This window comes from Balaenoptera acutorostrata, chromosome 3, assembly GCF_949987535.1.
Source record: "Balaenoptera acutorostrata chromosome 3, mBalAcu1.1, whole genome shotgun sequence".
Classification (NCBI taxonomy): domain Eukaryota; kingdom Metazoa; phylum Chordata; class Mammalia; order Artiodactyla; family Balaenopteridae; genus Balaenoptera; species Balaenoptera acutorostrata.
This window is the reverse complement of record NC_080066.1, coordinates 168,045,629-168,062,490: the sequence shown is the minus strand read 5'-3', so window position 1 is coordinate 168,062,490 and position 16,862 is coordinate 168,045,629. Positions and strand designations below refer to the sequence as shown.

The following is a 16,862-nucleotide window of genomic DNA, read 5'->3' as shown; positions in this document are numbered from 1 at the left end:
AGAAAGCCCTCACACAGAAACGAAAACCCAACACAGCCATAAATAAATAAATAAATAAATAAATAAATAATTTTTTAAAAAAATAAATAAATGAATCTTAATATTGGACAATGAAATATCAAGTATTTCTGAAGCTCAAAACGGTCTTTAAAAAAGCAAGGGGTCGGGCTTCCCTGGTGGCGCAGTGGTTGAGAGTCTGCCTGCTAGTGCAGGGGACACGGGTTCGAGCCCTGGTCTGGGAAGATCCCACATGCCACGGAGCAGCTGGGCCCGTGAGCCACAATTGCTGAGCCTGCGCGTCTGGAGCCTGTGCCCCGCGACGGGAGGGGCCGCGATAGAGAAAGGCCCGCGCACCGCGATGAAGAGCGGTCCCCGCACCGCGATGAAGAGTGGCCCCCGCTTGCCGCAACTGGAGAAAGCCCTCGCACGAACCGAAGACCCAACACAGCCAAAAATAAATAAATAAATAAATAAATAAATAAATAAGAAAATCCTTAAAAAAAAAAAAAAAAAAAAAAAGCAAGGGGTACATAATTTGTAGTTTCCCAAAAATAAAACACTTTCTTATTCCAATTCTTTACATGGGTTAAAGTGACAAATAGGAGAAAAACATAAAAAGATATTCAAACACAAACACTTACATTAGAGCCTTCCTTGACTGAAGATTTGAAATGTACTGGTTTGGGCAATGTTAGTATCCCTTTTACAGAAATAGTAGGATTATCTCCATAACTAGAGGGCCAACTTAAATCTCTGCACTAAAAAGATAAAATAAAAATACAGTTTGAGCTTTACAAAGGACTCTGACAATACAAATATTTGATACATTTCTTGAGTTAATGACTTAAATAAAAACTATAGGGCTTCCCTGGTGGCACAGTGGTTGAGAATCCGCCTGCCAATACAGGGGACATGGGTTCGAGCTCTGGTCGGGAAGATCCCACATGCTGCGGAGTAACTAAGCCCGTGAGCCACAACTACTGAGCCCGCGTGCTGCAACTACTGAAGCCAGCATGCCTAGAGTCCATGCTCCGCAACAAGAGAAGCCCCCACAACGAGAAGCCCACACACCACAATGAAGAGTGGCCCCCGCTCGCTGCAACTACAGAAAGCTTGTGCATAGCAACGAAGACCCAACGTAGCCAAAAATAACAAGTAAATAAATTTATAAAAAAACTATAAAAGTAAACTTTAGTCTACTGAGATCTTCTGTTTCATCTACATTAAAATAATCTTACAATGTTTTAGATATCATATCAATTTCCTTCTTGAGGTTAAAAGTAAACATATTTCCATCATATCTATATTTTCTTTAGATTCTTTATTAAATACTATTTTCTGTAAAATACTATAGAACCCTAAATTCCAAAGAAGGTATTGACCCATTCCCTAGAAGAGAGCAACAGTAGATGCTTATAATTTATAGTCTAAATATTCAATTATGTAAGAAAAGTTTGTATTAACTGTATTAACTTACCTGTAAAACTGTGATCCAGATCTGCTCTACTGAAGAATTATAAAACATTTTCACATTTAATCTCCCCAAATCTCTTTCATCTCCTGATAGAGTAATTGTATCTGAATTGTAAAAGAACAAAGATGGTTGAATTACTATGCAATCCTTCCAATCCAACTGAGCTTTGATACAACCCAATTTTAAGAGCACAACTGAAAACTGCTCTAATTACTTTTTAAAGTTGTCAATTTATTAAGACAAAAATCACACTTCAATGCTTTTATTGAAGTGCTGGGGGAAGATATACTATAAAAAGTACCTGGCTTAAAAACTTAACCCAATTATAACCTGAAGAATTTAAGTTAAAACTAAGAAAAACTTTCCCAAATAACACTGATATGGCCTTAATATTGTATGCTTCTGGAAATTCCCTCACTAACATACTTTAAAACAAACGAAAGATATTTAATTTTAAAGATGCCTTTATGCCTGAACACTAAAAAATGGACCATCTGATCTGAGTATTCATATGCAGATAACACTGACAACACAGATATAATCATCTAGACTTTTTTTAACCTTATCATAACTACATTCAAAATACTATTGGGTAGAAATAATTCCCTTAAGGATATAAAAGTAGAATACTTTATTCCTTACCCAGGCTTCTGTTACTCCCCTGAGAATTTTTCCTTGAAGAAGAACTACTGGGCATACTGGACAATGAATCATGTCTCTACAAATAAAATTCTTCTTTAGTCAGATGTTGCATATCAGACTTTACGGATTCTGAAACTGATGCCCCAATACCCACCCTACTATCAAACTGAGTGCTAATCATTCTGACAGTGTTACTGGTCAGAATTTTTCACTTTTAGATAGTAAAGGGGGAAAAGGTTTTCTGTGTGTGTGTTACCAGGAAAATAGTAAATATCTTACTAGGTAATATATGGGAAAGCCTTTGCTGTTTTTGGTTTGGTTTTGTAATAAGGAGGAAGAGATTACTGTTTATATGTCATACTTGCAAATACTAATGAAAATCAGAATATATTTGGAAGTGCCCTGTTACCTAAAAACCTATAAAGCAGCAGTTATCAAAGCATAGTCCCCAGGGCCAGCAGTACCAGCATCACCTGGGAACTTGCTAGAAATACAAACTCAGGCCCTGATGCAGAGCTATTGAATCAAAAGCTCTGGGGGTGAGGCCTAGCAATCTGTATTTTAACAAGCTCTTCAAACAATTCTGATGCACGGTAAAAAAAAAATGGTGCTATAAAGAATTAATTCTGCAAAAAATTAACTCAACTGAGGATTATTAAGAATACATTTCCATTTAAATGTATGCATATACATTCACATGGAAAAATGTCCACAGGTACATATAACAATATTTTCATAGCACTTTTATTTTCAGTTATAGGAACATAGGTGATTTGTCTTTGTACCTTGCTTAATTCTGTTTTCTGCTTTTTAAATAATAATCACAGTTTACTTTATTTTAAAAAAACATTTTTTAAACATCAAAAAACTCAATTCTATTTCAAAAAATAGGAGAACACTGTGTTAATATTAATGAATAATTAAAGTTCTACATCTCAATAGAAATACTAATTTTTACTAACTAGGTAGTTATGTTCAATAAGGAAAGTCAAATCAATAAGCACTTTTAAGTATACCATTTTAAATTCCAACTGCCTCAAGACTGCCTCATTACATACCATGAGAAAAGTAAGATTCATAAAAGAACAAGAGAAAAACTATTGCCTTTTAGTATTCAACTGAGAGCTTCCTGAAATAACGCACATGGGAAATGCCAAGCGTTTATTCTTTAGCTATTAGGATTGATACATCTACAAAAGATACATAACATGTTGTTCCTAATGTAATTCACACATTTCTGAATTTTTAGCTTGAAAATAAATGACTGCATATAATTAAATTCATATAAATAATTTACCTGAATGAACTGCTGAGATGAACTTGTAAGATCAAACATAGACTTGCTCAGTCCAGGGGAATTGGGAAGTCTATTAGTCCTTAAGTCACAAACTACAAAGGGACATGAGAAAATTACTTATTTTTATAGTAAAGAAGAACAGGGACTTCCCTGGAGGCTCAGTGGTTAAGAATCCGCCTGTCAACGCAAGGGACACGGGTTCGAGCCCTGGTCCAGGAGGATCCCACATGCCGCGGAGCAACTAAGCCCATGTGCCATAACTACTGAGCCTGCACTCTAGAGCCCGCAAGCCAGAACTACTGAGCCTGTGTGCCACAACTACTGAAGCCCATGTGCCTAGAGCCCGTGCTCCGCAACAAAAAGAAGACACCGTAATGAGAAGCCCACACACCGCAACGAAGAGGAGCCCCCACTCGCCGCAACTAGAGAAAGCCCGCGCACAGCAACGAAGACCCAACACAGCCAAAAATAAACAATAAATAAATAAATTTAAAAAAAACACACACATTAAAAAAAAGGAGAAACACTTAATTCTACTTAATTACCATGAACTAAATCTCTATAGGAAATATAGCATGAATATTATATGCAAATCTACTTAAGAGACAAAGCCTTCTAATCAAGTTTAAAAATTGCTTTTCAATTATTTTACTTTTGTTTGAAACAGAAACCAACACAAATCAAACAACACATTTTCACATCCACATCAAATATCAAGCAGGAAAAGTTCATTCTTTTTGCTTACATTATCCAATTCTTCATCCCAGAAGAATAATCTAAGAGGATGTAAGTCCTCTGTACTAAATGCAATTCAACTATTTAATGAGCACTTATTACAATATTGAATTCCATGTACTGTTATATTTCTAGTCTGTATATGTAGTTTCCTTCCTAAACTATAAGATCCTTGAAGAATGGAATTCTGTATAATAATTGTATAGTCTAGCACAGTGCTGAAATACATATTTAAATAAGTATTTCTACTTTATTTCAGTACCTCAGCCTGAATTCAGTGGTTGAGATAGCTATATATTTTTCCTGAATATCAGTGAAAATTTTGTGAATCAGATACGTACAGATAGTCTATAATTGATAGTTTCAAATATTAAACTAACGAAGATTGGTAATCATTTAGGCATTTTCTATTTTCTTTGTTTACATTTCTAATCTCATCATTAGTTTCTAAATTCATCATTTTCACTGAATAGAGCAGAAAATAAATAGAGCTAGTAAATACTTGTTGTAGAATATGAATGGATAGATGTTATATAAGATGTGCAAAATCTAAAAATAAAATTTCTTTAGAAAAAGGACAAACAAAATGGAACTTGGAACTACCAATATACATAACTCATTAATCTTTCATTTTTACATTAGATATAAACCACAGAGAAGTTATGATGTTTATCATATCACTTCTGAAGCCTGCTTTTCTTTTTATTTTTAAATTGTTTTTCATAAGATGAATCATTTTTTCCAGAATTTAGATTTAATTTGATTTCTACATTTGTTAAAGAGAAAAGACAAAGAGGAAAAAGTTTTTCATACCCGATCCATATCGTTTCGTTGTTTCTGAACAAGGAGGAAAGCGCCGACTCAAATCAGGTGACACGTGCTGATACATATAGAATGGGTTATATACATCATAGCTGGGTCCATGCTGAGATGAACTGGAAAGTTCTACCTTTCTAGCTCCAAAAGATGCTCTGGCAGATCCTGAAAGCAAGTGTTTCTAAAGTTTTACAACACCCTTTTCTTGGAGTTATTAGCCAACAACTGGTGTACCAAAGTCAAAGGGAAAAAAATGTCTCAGGTAATACTAAATCACATGCATTTGATATCTAAAAAAATAAGCAGATGTTTATTCAGGTCTAACTGTGTGGAGTATTCTCCCAGGAATCAGCCATGAACCTTGCTCTCAAGACAGTCTGATAAATGTCTGGCATTCCTCTTTGCCCTACAGACAATTCTACATTTTGTGACCTGAGTTTCCTTTATTTTTCTACTGCAGAAAGAACATCTTTTAAGTAAAAAGATAATCATTTTTTTGGAGATGCACTCTTTTCACAAAGACAGAACATTTATAAAAACTGACCACATGCTGAGATACACAGAGCAAGTCTCAATAAATTTGAAAGGACTGAAATCAGAGTATGTTCCATACCCACAATGCAATAAAGTTAGAAATCAAATAACGAAAAGAAGAATAAAAAAGATTTATATGTAAACATAAAGAACAAAGAAACACCAAAAAATAATCTTTAAGAAGAAAAACAAGACTGAAAGATTTGCTCTACTCAGTATTAAGAATAGAATATTTGAACAATAATAAGATCAATGGAACAGAGTAGAAGGCTCAGAAAGAGAAACCCATTTTATGGACACTTGATTTATAATCAATGTGGCACTGCATAACAGTGGGAAAGAATGATCTTTTCATTAAAAGGTGATAAGAGTTCCCTGGTGGCCTAGTGGTTAGGATTCTGGGCTTTCACTGCCATGGCACGGGTTCAATCCCTGGTGGAAGAAGTTCCCACAAGCCACACAGTGCGGCCAAAAAAAAAAAAAAATTAAAAAAAGGTGATAAGACAATTGGATATTGATATAGAAAAAAAGAACCCTTCATCCCAACAAAACATATTCACAAAATATAAATTCCATGTGGATTGTAGATCTAAATTAAATGTTAAAGGCAAACCAATAAAACTTCTATATTTAATTAAATTTATAAGAAAGTTCTCATGGTCTTAGACCAGGGAAGCACTTCTTAAATGGAACATAGTATTAACCATAAAAACAATTTTAATAAGCCTAACTACATTACAATTGAAAATTCCCATTTGTCAAAAGACTATTTAAGAGACTGAAAAGGTAACCCACAGAGTGGGAAAAGATATGTGCAACATATATAACTGACAAAGGGCTCATATCCATAATATATGAGGAACTCCCACAAACCAGTAAGAAAAAGACAGGCAAGCCCAAATATAAACTGGCTTAAGACTTAGCAGGTACCTCAGAAGAGAGGCTATCCAAATAGCCAATAAACATGACCTGGTGTTCAATCTCATAAGTCATGAGGGAAATGCAAGTTAAAACTCCAGTGAGATACCACTCATTCATAATGTTGAATGAAAGAACTCATAACAAAAGAATATATACTGAACATGTAATTTCATTTATATAAAGAACCCATAACAAAAGAGTATATATTGTATATGTAATTTCATTTATATAAAAAACCCATAACAAAAGAATATATATTGAATATATAATTTCATTTATATAAAGGTCAGAAAACAGAAAAAAACTAAACCACAACATTTAGGGATATGTGCTTAGGTGGTAAAAAGTAAAAATAGCAAGAAAGTGATGATTATTACAACTGGGATTCTGATTACTCTAGAGTGACTGAAAAGGGGGAAGATGGAAGCTTTTGTTTTACTAGTAACACTCTCTTTATTTGAGTGGTGACCATACACGTATTTTGCTTGTAGTAAATCACTGGGCTGTAAATTTCTGTTTTGTTCCTTTTTTCTATGTGTATTATATCTCACAATTTTTAAAGGGTAAAACAATAGATCAAATTCCTTTCAAAGACTCACATTAGAAATAATAAATAGACAAAGTTTTTTAAATGTTTAAATCATCACCATCTTTTAATTCTTTTTATCCCATTTAAAATAGAAACCACAGTATAAACTAATATTTTCTGAAAAAGCTAAACAATAAAACAGGTGGCTTCACACTGAGTTCAGAAAAGAAAACGAAAATATGTGGTTATGAAGTGAGATCTTATCCTCACACTCTGGTTCAAATAACTATGTGTACAATCCAAGCCCTGTACAAAGGCAGAGGGATGCCAAGAGGGAGGTATGATGCCAGAGAGCCTTATAAGGAGCCTGTACACCTTATAAGCTAACTCTTAAATCGTTCAGCACATAAACACTGCTACAAAAGTCTGTTTATGGTAATAAGAGTAGCACTGTCAAGAGCAGTAGCACCAAAGATGACTCTCTACCTTTCTAGGCTAGCCCTAAAAATGAATATTCTTATTCCATTTTTCCTTTATAAGTCAGTCAGTAAAGAATTCCAATTTTCCCCTTAAAAAGATATCATTTTTAAAGTTCAAGAGGCATTTCTCTCAATTTACAGAATCACAGTGCTATAAAACTAAACGTAAAGTAGCACAATTGCTTATACCTCTCAAAAGCCCAATTAAAAATTTCAATATCTATTCAAAATGCATTCTCTTAATGGATAGGTAGATAGATATGGGATGAAGCAAACAGTAAAATGTTAATAATACAATCTATTATCAAAGCAGTAAGCTGCAGCTATAATCAGATCCATCAGCAAGTAAGCAATGCAACTTAACAAATTTAAAACATCTGAAACATAATTTTAGTCATTATTGATAGTGGTCTGCTCTACCTTCTCAAAATCTCCATATCAGCCCATCACTCACACATTCATGTAAACATACAAGATACACATGTTTGACTTCCATAATTAGGCACCAAGAATACTTTCCTGACTCTAATTAAATAAAATAATTTTCTCTCCAATACGCTAAAAATCAGATGGCTTTACCAGATCTTTATTGAGCCTATAATTTAAGTGTAAACCAATTTCTCACTCAAAAAGTAATCTGTTTTCTAGTGATACAATAAAAAAAAAAAAAAAGACAAAAGAAAACTATAACATTTGCCAGGTAGGTACTTCTAACTTATCTTCTGATAATGAAAATAATACATAAAATACCCGATATGTCTAAAAATAGAGAATTTATTAACTAAATTATGGTACATCCATATGATTTAGTACTATGGAGCCATTAAAAAGCGTCACAATATATGATATGAATAAAACAGATTACAAGACCATTTATATGGTTTAACCCCAATGTTGTTCACAAGTGCGAGAGAAAGAGAAAGATCAATTGATCAGGGTATCCTGTGAGCCAGAACTTTTAAAAACTGTTTTGGAGAGACACTGCTGATGTGCAAAACAGGGTGGTAGGCCAGGCTCAAGGTTCATCTTTCCTTGCTTCTTAAAAAAAAATTATCACTCCTACCAGACCCAACTCTCCTGTAGATAACTACAATAAACTCTAAACCAAAACCAAACCAAAACAAACAAAATACCCTGAAGGTACCAGAGAGTGAACAAAAGTAGTGAGGATTCTGAACAGCACTTGACTCTGGGACAAAGGGGAATGGCCACCTGTTTTTAATGACTTTTAGCCTGTGGGCAGGCCAAAATTGGCACTGTGCAGGGTGGATAAAATTCCAGTAGAAAACCCACAGTCTTTCTGGCCTGAAGAACAGAGGGCAGAGTTCAGAGCAACCACAGCTGCTAGAAAGTAAGGTGGGAGTCTTGGAAAGGAGAAAACCTCAAATTCTATGACTAAAAGTCTGCTCAAATGTCTGGCTGATCCCTGAACCACACATGTGTGGGACAGACTCCAACTAAGGATAAAAAAACTAAGCTCAGATAGCAGCTGCCACCAAAGACACAGAATCTGCAGCACAGTACAACCAAGTTAATTGCCTGCTGAAGTTAGGGAAGGAGGGAGGAAGAGAGGGAAGGGAGGAAGGAGGGAGGTAGGGAAGGGAGGGAGGGAGAGAAGGAAGGAAAAAAAAAAACCCATCGGAGTAATGTAACAGGTTCCAGAGTCTCCACAACATAATATCCAACATCCAGAACACAATCCAAAATTACTCCACACAAAGAAACAGGAAAATGTGACTCATTCTCAAAAAAAGACAATCCAGAGAATCCAAACTTAGATGACCCAGATATTAGAATAGTAGACAAAGATGTTAAAGACCTAAAAGAAAATAGGTTCACAATAATGGGGGGGGGGGGAGAAATCACAGAAAAGAAATAGAAACTATAAACAAAGAACCAAATGTAAATATTACAACTGAAAATACATCTAAAATTAAAAACTCACTGGACGGACTTAACAGCTGAATGGAAATAATGGAGGAAAGAGACAGTGAACTTGAAATTAGGTCATTATTATCCAGCCTTAAAAACAGAAAGGAGAGGCATGCAGATGGCGTCACCTGGAACTTGAGCAGCTGCACGAGGGTATCAGAGACAATGGCCAAGAACAAACTAAGAGGGCAGAAGTCCAGGAATGTATTCCACATAGCCAGCCAAAAAAGCTTAAAAGGTTGAAACTAAAGCAAAACCAGTTACCACTAATCTTAAGAAGATAAACATTATGAGTGATGAAAAAGTTAACAGGACTTCCCTGGTGGCGCCGTGGTTAAGAATCCTCCTGCCAATGCAGGGGACATGGGTTCGAGCCCTGGTCTGGGAAGATCCCACGTGCCGCGAAACAACTAAGCCTGTGCGCCACAACTACTGAGCCTGTGCTCTAGAGCCCGCAAGCCACAACTACTGAGCCCACATGCCACAAGTACTAAAGCCCGTGCGCCTAGAGCTCACTCTCCGCAACAAGAGAAGCCACCACAGTGAGAGGCCTGCGCACCACAGTGAAGAGTAGCCCCCACTCGCCACAACTAGAGAAAGCCCATGCACGGCAACGAAGACCCAATGCAGCAAAAATTAAAAAATATAAAATGAATAAATAAATAATCTTTAAAAAAAAAAGAAAATGTTAAGAGTGAATAAAGCTTCTGTAGATATACAAAAGAACTTGCAGCTTCTCAAAAGGCCTTTCCCTTGAACCTCTGCAGAAAACAGCTGACTCCTCAGCAGTATCATGAAAATGAACCAGTTAATGTTGATGAAGCTACAAGATTAATGGCTCAGTTATAATACACTGGTGATGCATCAAATTCCCCCAAAAGACCAATAAATTAAATGTCTTATACAAAAAAATACAAATAAAAAGAATAGAGAGGAGAAAAAGAGGTGGAAAAAAAAGAAGCCTCACAGACACATAAGACAATATCAAAAGGTCCAACATATGTGTAATTGGTATCCCAGAAGGAGAAGAGAGAAAGGATGGGGCAGGAAAAATATTTAGAGAAATACTGTAGATCTTGATAGGAGTTTGGATTACATTGGTATATCCATTTGTCAAAGCTCAACAAATACACGCTTAAAATTTGGGCAGTTCATTGTGTTTAAAGTTTATGTCAAAAGAAGAAAACTGTAAACAACTAAACTTTAGTAAATGATATATATGCTTAAGTATTTAGAGGGAAGTGTACTGATGTCTGCAATTTACTGTGAAATGCATTCTCCCCTTACCCTCAAAAGGATTAATAATGGTTAGAAAAATGGATAGATAGTTATGTGATAAAGTATAATAGTAAAATGTCAATGATAGAATCTATGTGGTGGATATGCAGGCATTCACCATTAAGTTCTTTCAACTATTCTGTATGCTTGAAATTTTTCATTATAAAATTTTGAGGGGAATAAACCATTGTGAATGACAGTGTTTCAGTGAACTAAAATGAACTATTTCTAAAATACAAGAGTTACATGTTGTTCCCTTTTATCTTCCTTAGTCCATTGGCCTCTACAACATCAGCCAAAATTCAGCCAATGAATCTACCTCATTCAAGTGGCTGTTTAGGCTGGGAACTGTATTTAGACTGAGAAGTATAATAATAAAGAAAGAAGGGAAGGAAGAAAGAATACTTCATTGCTTCCTTATTTCTCTTTACACTAAATTTTAGAAAATAATAAGACTACTTCCTGTATTTACTGATCTAAAACAGAATAATTCCTCTATTTTTTTTCTTTCTAGATGTGTGAAGAATAACTGACATATTACAATTATGTTATTCCTTTAAAAAGGCCAAATCTACACACAAATGTGTTGATTGTGATCAGATTTCATAATGGACTTCAAAAACACTGTACAGTAAGTTCCTCTACAGAAACAGCAGAACATATAAAAAATGAAATGTAAAATTTGTACATAAAAGATATTTTATATCTTTACATATGTAAAAGAGCAAAATAACAGCAGTAACAGCATTTAAATGCTGCATGTTGATTTTTAAATCCTGCCATTTTACTGTTTACCTTCAAGTTCTTCCAAATGTGATGGCGTTCCTTGCATCCTGGGCTGAATATAAGATAACTTAAACCTGGGCACCACAAATGGTACTTCTTTGCCATCAGATGGTAATTTGGAAAGTAAATAATCCTCAGTACAGCCAACCTGAGGCTTTACAGAAACGGAAGTCAATGGAGGTTTACAGACAGCAGTATTTTGACTATTTGATACTGTTGCTTTAAAGTCTCTTTCCACAGATACTGCGTAGAAAAGAAGAGAAAAGAGAAAAAAAATCACAAATATGTATGTAGATTTATATATAATAATCTAAACCTAACACGCTTTGGTACTTATTTAATCATTTTAAAAGAAACTGCTGATACAGAAACTACTCTTAGGTCCTATCAAGCACTCTGGAATCTACATTAATTTTGTCTAGCCAATATTTGAGAAGTTAATATACTACTGCCAAAGTATATTAACTTATCATAATGGTAAAAGCAGTTTTTAAAGAGTCTCATTTCCACAAAAGAGCCCATAGATGGAAAACAAGTTTATATTGTAGTTAATTCCACAATGCTTTCAAATAAGTAATAATCTAGTCATTTAAATAAAAATATTGTCAACAAAACAATTCTTGTTGTCAATACTAATGGTTAATTTCAGTCTTAAATACCAAAAGTTACTTTGAAAAGAAGCTAAAGGTCTCGAAGTCTACAAAAATCTTTACCAAACCACCATATAAAATGTACTTTGACCCTAGAATAATATCGACTCTCCCTGTACTAGCTTCTATGACCTATTTTGTCCATTATCTTGAAAGATACGCGATTCCTAAGCTGTGTGACTTAGGATGGGGAGGTAAGGGACACCTAGAGCTAATCTTCATGTACAGTTAGTACCGTCTATAGACTGAATGGAAGTACAACTACTATTGTGTTGGAATTTATGAAATGTTCTATTGCAAAAAAGAAGCCTTCATACTCAAAAACATACTAAGAAGCTATGCTTTAGACAAAGAAATATAAGAAAGAGCCAGAGAAAAATAAAGTTCCAGTCATAACCTTGAAGAGCTGAGGAAACCATGCAATAGAAAGCGAAATCTCCCAGAGTCCTTGATAAATGTGGGTCTTGATAAAGTTACAGGTCTCTTCTCTATTGGTCATTCATTCATTCATGAAAGGCACTTTTTAATGCACTGTTCGTAAATTGGAAATTCTCTGTATTTAAATTAAAATATTTGCCAGAGTATGTTATCCCCCAAATACTTCTCTCCCTACTTTTGCCCATACTATTTCATCCACCTGTAATACTCATGTCTAATCCTCACCTTCTCGTACTCCCTTCTTCCCACTCAGCTTGCTAAAATCCTCTTCAGACTTCCATACCACAGATCATCTTCTTTGTGGTGATGTCCTAGAGTGTCTCCTGAGTTGAATTCATCTCTCTCTCCCCTATGCTCCAAGGTACTTTCATACTGAGCTAGTGTGCCTTATATTTATGTTTCTGCCTCCCCGGTGAAGTTAGGAAACATGTCTCATTTACATTTATATCACAAAATGTCACAAATAAAGAAGACATTAAATAAATGTTGAAATCAAAACAAAGCAAAACTCACAGTCGTGCTTTTCTGTTCCACCATAGAAACATCCTCTGCAGCAACTCTTTATAAATTCTGTTGCCATTACATTCAATCTCCAATATCCAGCAAAAGATACAAATTTCCAATTTTAATATTAATCTGTTGGTAGAATAGAAAACAAGTTAACATGATCATGCTTAATGTCATTAAATATCATTAAATAAATCACATTATCTGTCTTTCTATGACACAATGAGGGCTCCAAAGCAAAAATGTTTAGAACAAAATAGATTTTTGTTCCTTTATGCAATTTTATATAACTTAGGCTCCTTATAAGCTATTAAAATGACATGCTTAAAAATTACTAAATGAACAACCTTAATGTTAAATCTGAAAAAAATTCCACCCTCAATTTTCTCTTTCGACTGATATATCTAAATCAACGTCCAAATAAAATTTGCAAGAAAATATGACACTCATAGAAAGTGTGAGAAAATGTTCACTTCCTCCAAATCGATTCTTTTGGTAATCCAAAGGCCCTATAATGAGGGCCAATAAACAAACAACTTCATATTTTATGAGTTAGTTTAATACTGAGAATTACACTAACAGAAAAATCTATCTTAAACTCTCTTTCTCTCTGTCTCTGTCTCTCTCTCTCTAAACTCTGTCTCTCTCTCTCTCTCTCTCACACACACACACACACACACACACACACACACACACCAGCTAACTAAACCACAAATAAGATATAGTGGAAATAAAGAGAGTCTGTTTTAGATTTACCAGGAACATAAAATTGTTTAAGAAGCCAATTGCCCACGTTGGCTTCAATGACTTTGTTCCAAATGCACTCTTTTCATTTATGCCTACTACCTGTACATTTTTCATGGGAAATTTCAAATGCATACAAAAGAAGATAGAATAGTATAACAAAACCCCTACGACCTAAACAATGATCAACTCAAGGCAAATCTTAATTCATCTTTATCTCTCTACTAACCCTGTCCTTCAGATTATCTTGAAAAATATTCCAATCATATAATCTCACTCATAAATATTTAAGTAATTATCTCTAAAAGATGTGGCTGAAGGATTCAAGAGTTAAATCCAAGGGGTTCTACTGGCTAAACATGGATCAATTTGAGCATCAAAATAAACAGTAACTGTAATGGGTTGTAAATGTCAAGTATTTCTAAAAGGTACTTTCTTTTAACATAACCGTAATAACATCATCACATCTAAAAAGTTTAAGATAATCAACTACCCAATGTTCAAATTTCCCCTATGGTGAAATATTTTTTTATAGTTGTTTTCTTCAAATCAAGATCAAAATTTGGATTGTTTCCAGTCTTTTGCTGTTAGAAATAGTGACACAGTAACTTTGTACACACATATTTTCAGATATTTCCCAGTATATATCTGTAAGACAGATTCTTAGAGATAGGACTACTGGGTCAAAAGGTAAATATATGTGTAATTTTGTTTAATATTGCTAAATTTCTCTCTAAAGTTGTACCATTCTGCATTCCCAGTAGCAATGTATGAGAGTACCTGTATCTATCACCAAGAGAATATTTGTCAAAGTGCTGGACTTTTGCCAATATGATAGGAAAGGAATTATATCTTGTGCTGTTTTAATTTGCACCTCTTATTATAAATCAGGTTGGGCACCTTTTCATATAAAGGCTAATATGTATTTGTCTCTATGAACTCACTGTTCATTATCTCTTGCCCATCTTTCTATAAAGTTATTGGTCCTTTTCTTCCTCAGTTTTAGAGGATTTTTATATATTTGAGAGATTAATACAATGTCCATAATGGAAGCGGCAAACATTATTCCAGTTTGTCATCCTCTTTTCACTTTACTAGTGAAATTGATTTACTTTGATGATGGTGCTTTCTGCTATGCAAAAAAGGAGGGGGAGTGTGTATTGTATATACAAATATGCATATATACACATATATATGTGTGTGAATACTGTACATCCTGGTACAGTATGAGAAGTGAATCCAATCCTAGCTTTTCTCAATTGACTATCCCAGTATCACAAACACCACTTATTAAAAATTCCTATTTTCTTCACTGATTTTAGGATGCTGCTTTTATTATAGACTAAATTTCTACATGCCATTGGGTTTTTGGTTTTGGTTTTTAATAAATTAATTCATTTATTTTATTTTTGGCTGTGTTGGGTCTTCGTTGCTGTGCTCGGGCTTTCTCTAGTTGCGGCGATCGGGGACTACTCTTCGTTGTGGTGTGCATACTTCTCATTGCAGTGGCTTCTCTTGTTGTGGGGCACGGGCTCTAGGCACGTGGGCTGCAGTAGTTGTGGTGCATGGGCTCAGTAGTTGTGGCACATGGGCTCGGTAGTTGTGGCGCACAGGCTTAGCTGCTCCATGGCATGTGGGATCTTCTGGGACCAGGGATCGAACCCCTGTACCCTGCATTGGCAGGCGGATTCTTAATCACTGCACCACCAGGGAAGTCCCACCATTGGGTTTTGGTTTTACATCTTCTATTCAGTTGATCTGTATTCCTGAACCAATACCACATTTTAAAAATTATTATGGCTTATAATATGTTTCATTATCTAGCAGGGCTAGCCTCCCATCCTTACTGTTCTTCAATTTCCAAGTTCTACTAGCTATGCTTGCTTATCTGTTCTTACAAATAAACTTTATAATCTGTCCAGACCTAGGAGGAAAAAAATCTGATGATATTTTTATTGGGATCATGTTACATTTAGAAATTATTTTAGAAAAACCTGACATCTTTAGGATGTTGAGTCTTCCTATTCAGAATTTGTTCAAGTCAAGTTTATGTTTGTATCTTTGGGAGTTTTTTTTACAATTTTCCTCATAAATTTTGAACTTTTCTTGTTTAGTGTATGCCTATGAAATGTTTGGCTAAATGGCACCTTTTCTTCCATTATACCTTGTAACTGATTTCTGGGGTTTTTTAAATTTATACATTTTTCAAAGGCCCTTTTCAGTCTCAGTTTAGAGGATGCATTCCCTGACCACCCAGATCATACTAATTTCTCTCATCTTTAAACATCTAGTGAATTAAAAAAAAAAAAAGTTTTACATTTTTCATGACATTTCATGACACCTGTTCTATCTCCCCTACTAGAATAAAAACTTTTCAGAAACAATGTTGTACTCACTTTCTACTTAAAACTCAGAACCTTGTATGATGCTGGTAATTTAGCAGGAACTCAGCAAATATGTAGTTGATACATAAGGAAACAAAGTATAATAACTAGCTTATATAAAAACTCCTAACATACTCATCAAACAACATTTCTGACCTCAGTAAGCTTGCAAATACTTAACATTAATCATGAGGGGAATGTGAGAGGACTGGTTAAAAATGATTACTACTTCTGGGGGTAAAGTTTTCAAAGCTGACGGCCTTGAGTCAATCAAAATGAATTGGAGAAGATGGGAGAGGGATGCATAAAAGGAAACAAGTTTATATAAATAAGAATAAGGGAGCTAGAGTTTGCACGGATTACTGGAGAGTAGAGATGTGTACACAGACAGAAGCACAGACATCAGTAGAGGGTCCCACTTAAGTATTCAGCAGAGTGTTGATCAGAGAATGCATGCAAGAAAACTACACAAGACTGGGGGAAGACCACCAGAAAAGGTTAAAAGACCATAACAACACTCACCAAGGTCAGTAATAATGCCTGTCCCCACCAACAAAACTGGAAAAACCTCACACAGGATACTGAGTAGAGGACTCAGAGTCTTGCCTCAGTGGTGGGGAATAAATAGCCCTAAACTAAAGACTAGTCTGACCTAATAAATCTTAAAATCAAGACTCAAAAGGATCAAACTATTTCTAAGAAACTTAACTATGCCC

At 34.9% G+C, this 16,862-nt stretch overlaps 1 protein-coding gene and 1 pseudogene across 4 annotated transcripts in view; one reads left to right on the top strand and one right to left on the bottom strand.

Moving 5' to 3' along the window:
- TC2N (tandem C2 domains, nuclear) overlaps window positions 1-16,862 on the bottom strand; it is a 46,894-nt gene that overhangs the window by 17,213 nt on the left and 12,819 nt on the right. For 3 of the 4 annotated variants that reach the window (XM_007180863.2, XM_057544315.1, XM_057544316.1), the window contains exons 2-8: window positions 13,025-13,147; window positions 11,433-11,666; window positions 4,962-5,129; window positions 3,414-3,505; window positions 2,117-2,192; window positions 1,478-1,578; window positions 642-758 (exon numbers count right to left, since the gene is read on the bottom strand). In XM_007180863.2, the coding sequence (XP_007180925.2) occupies window positions 642-758; window positions 1,478-1,578; window positions 2,117-2,192; window positions 3,414-3,505; window positions 4,962-5,129; window positions 11,433-11,666; window positions 13,025-13,091 (855 nt within the window). In that variant the 5' untranslated portion in view covers window positions 13,092-13,147. The remainder of the gene's footprint in view (window positions 1-641; window positions 759-1,477; window positions 1,579-2,116; window positions 2,193-3,413; window positions 3,506-4,961; window positions 5,130-11,432; window positions 11,667-13,024; window positions 13,148-16,862) is intronic. The other variant, XM_057544317.1, reaches the window with a different exon arrangement.
- Window positions 9,525-10,208, top strand: LOC102997320 (ribosomal biogenesis factor-like; annotated as a pseudogene).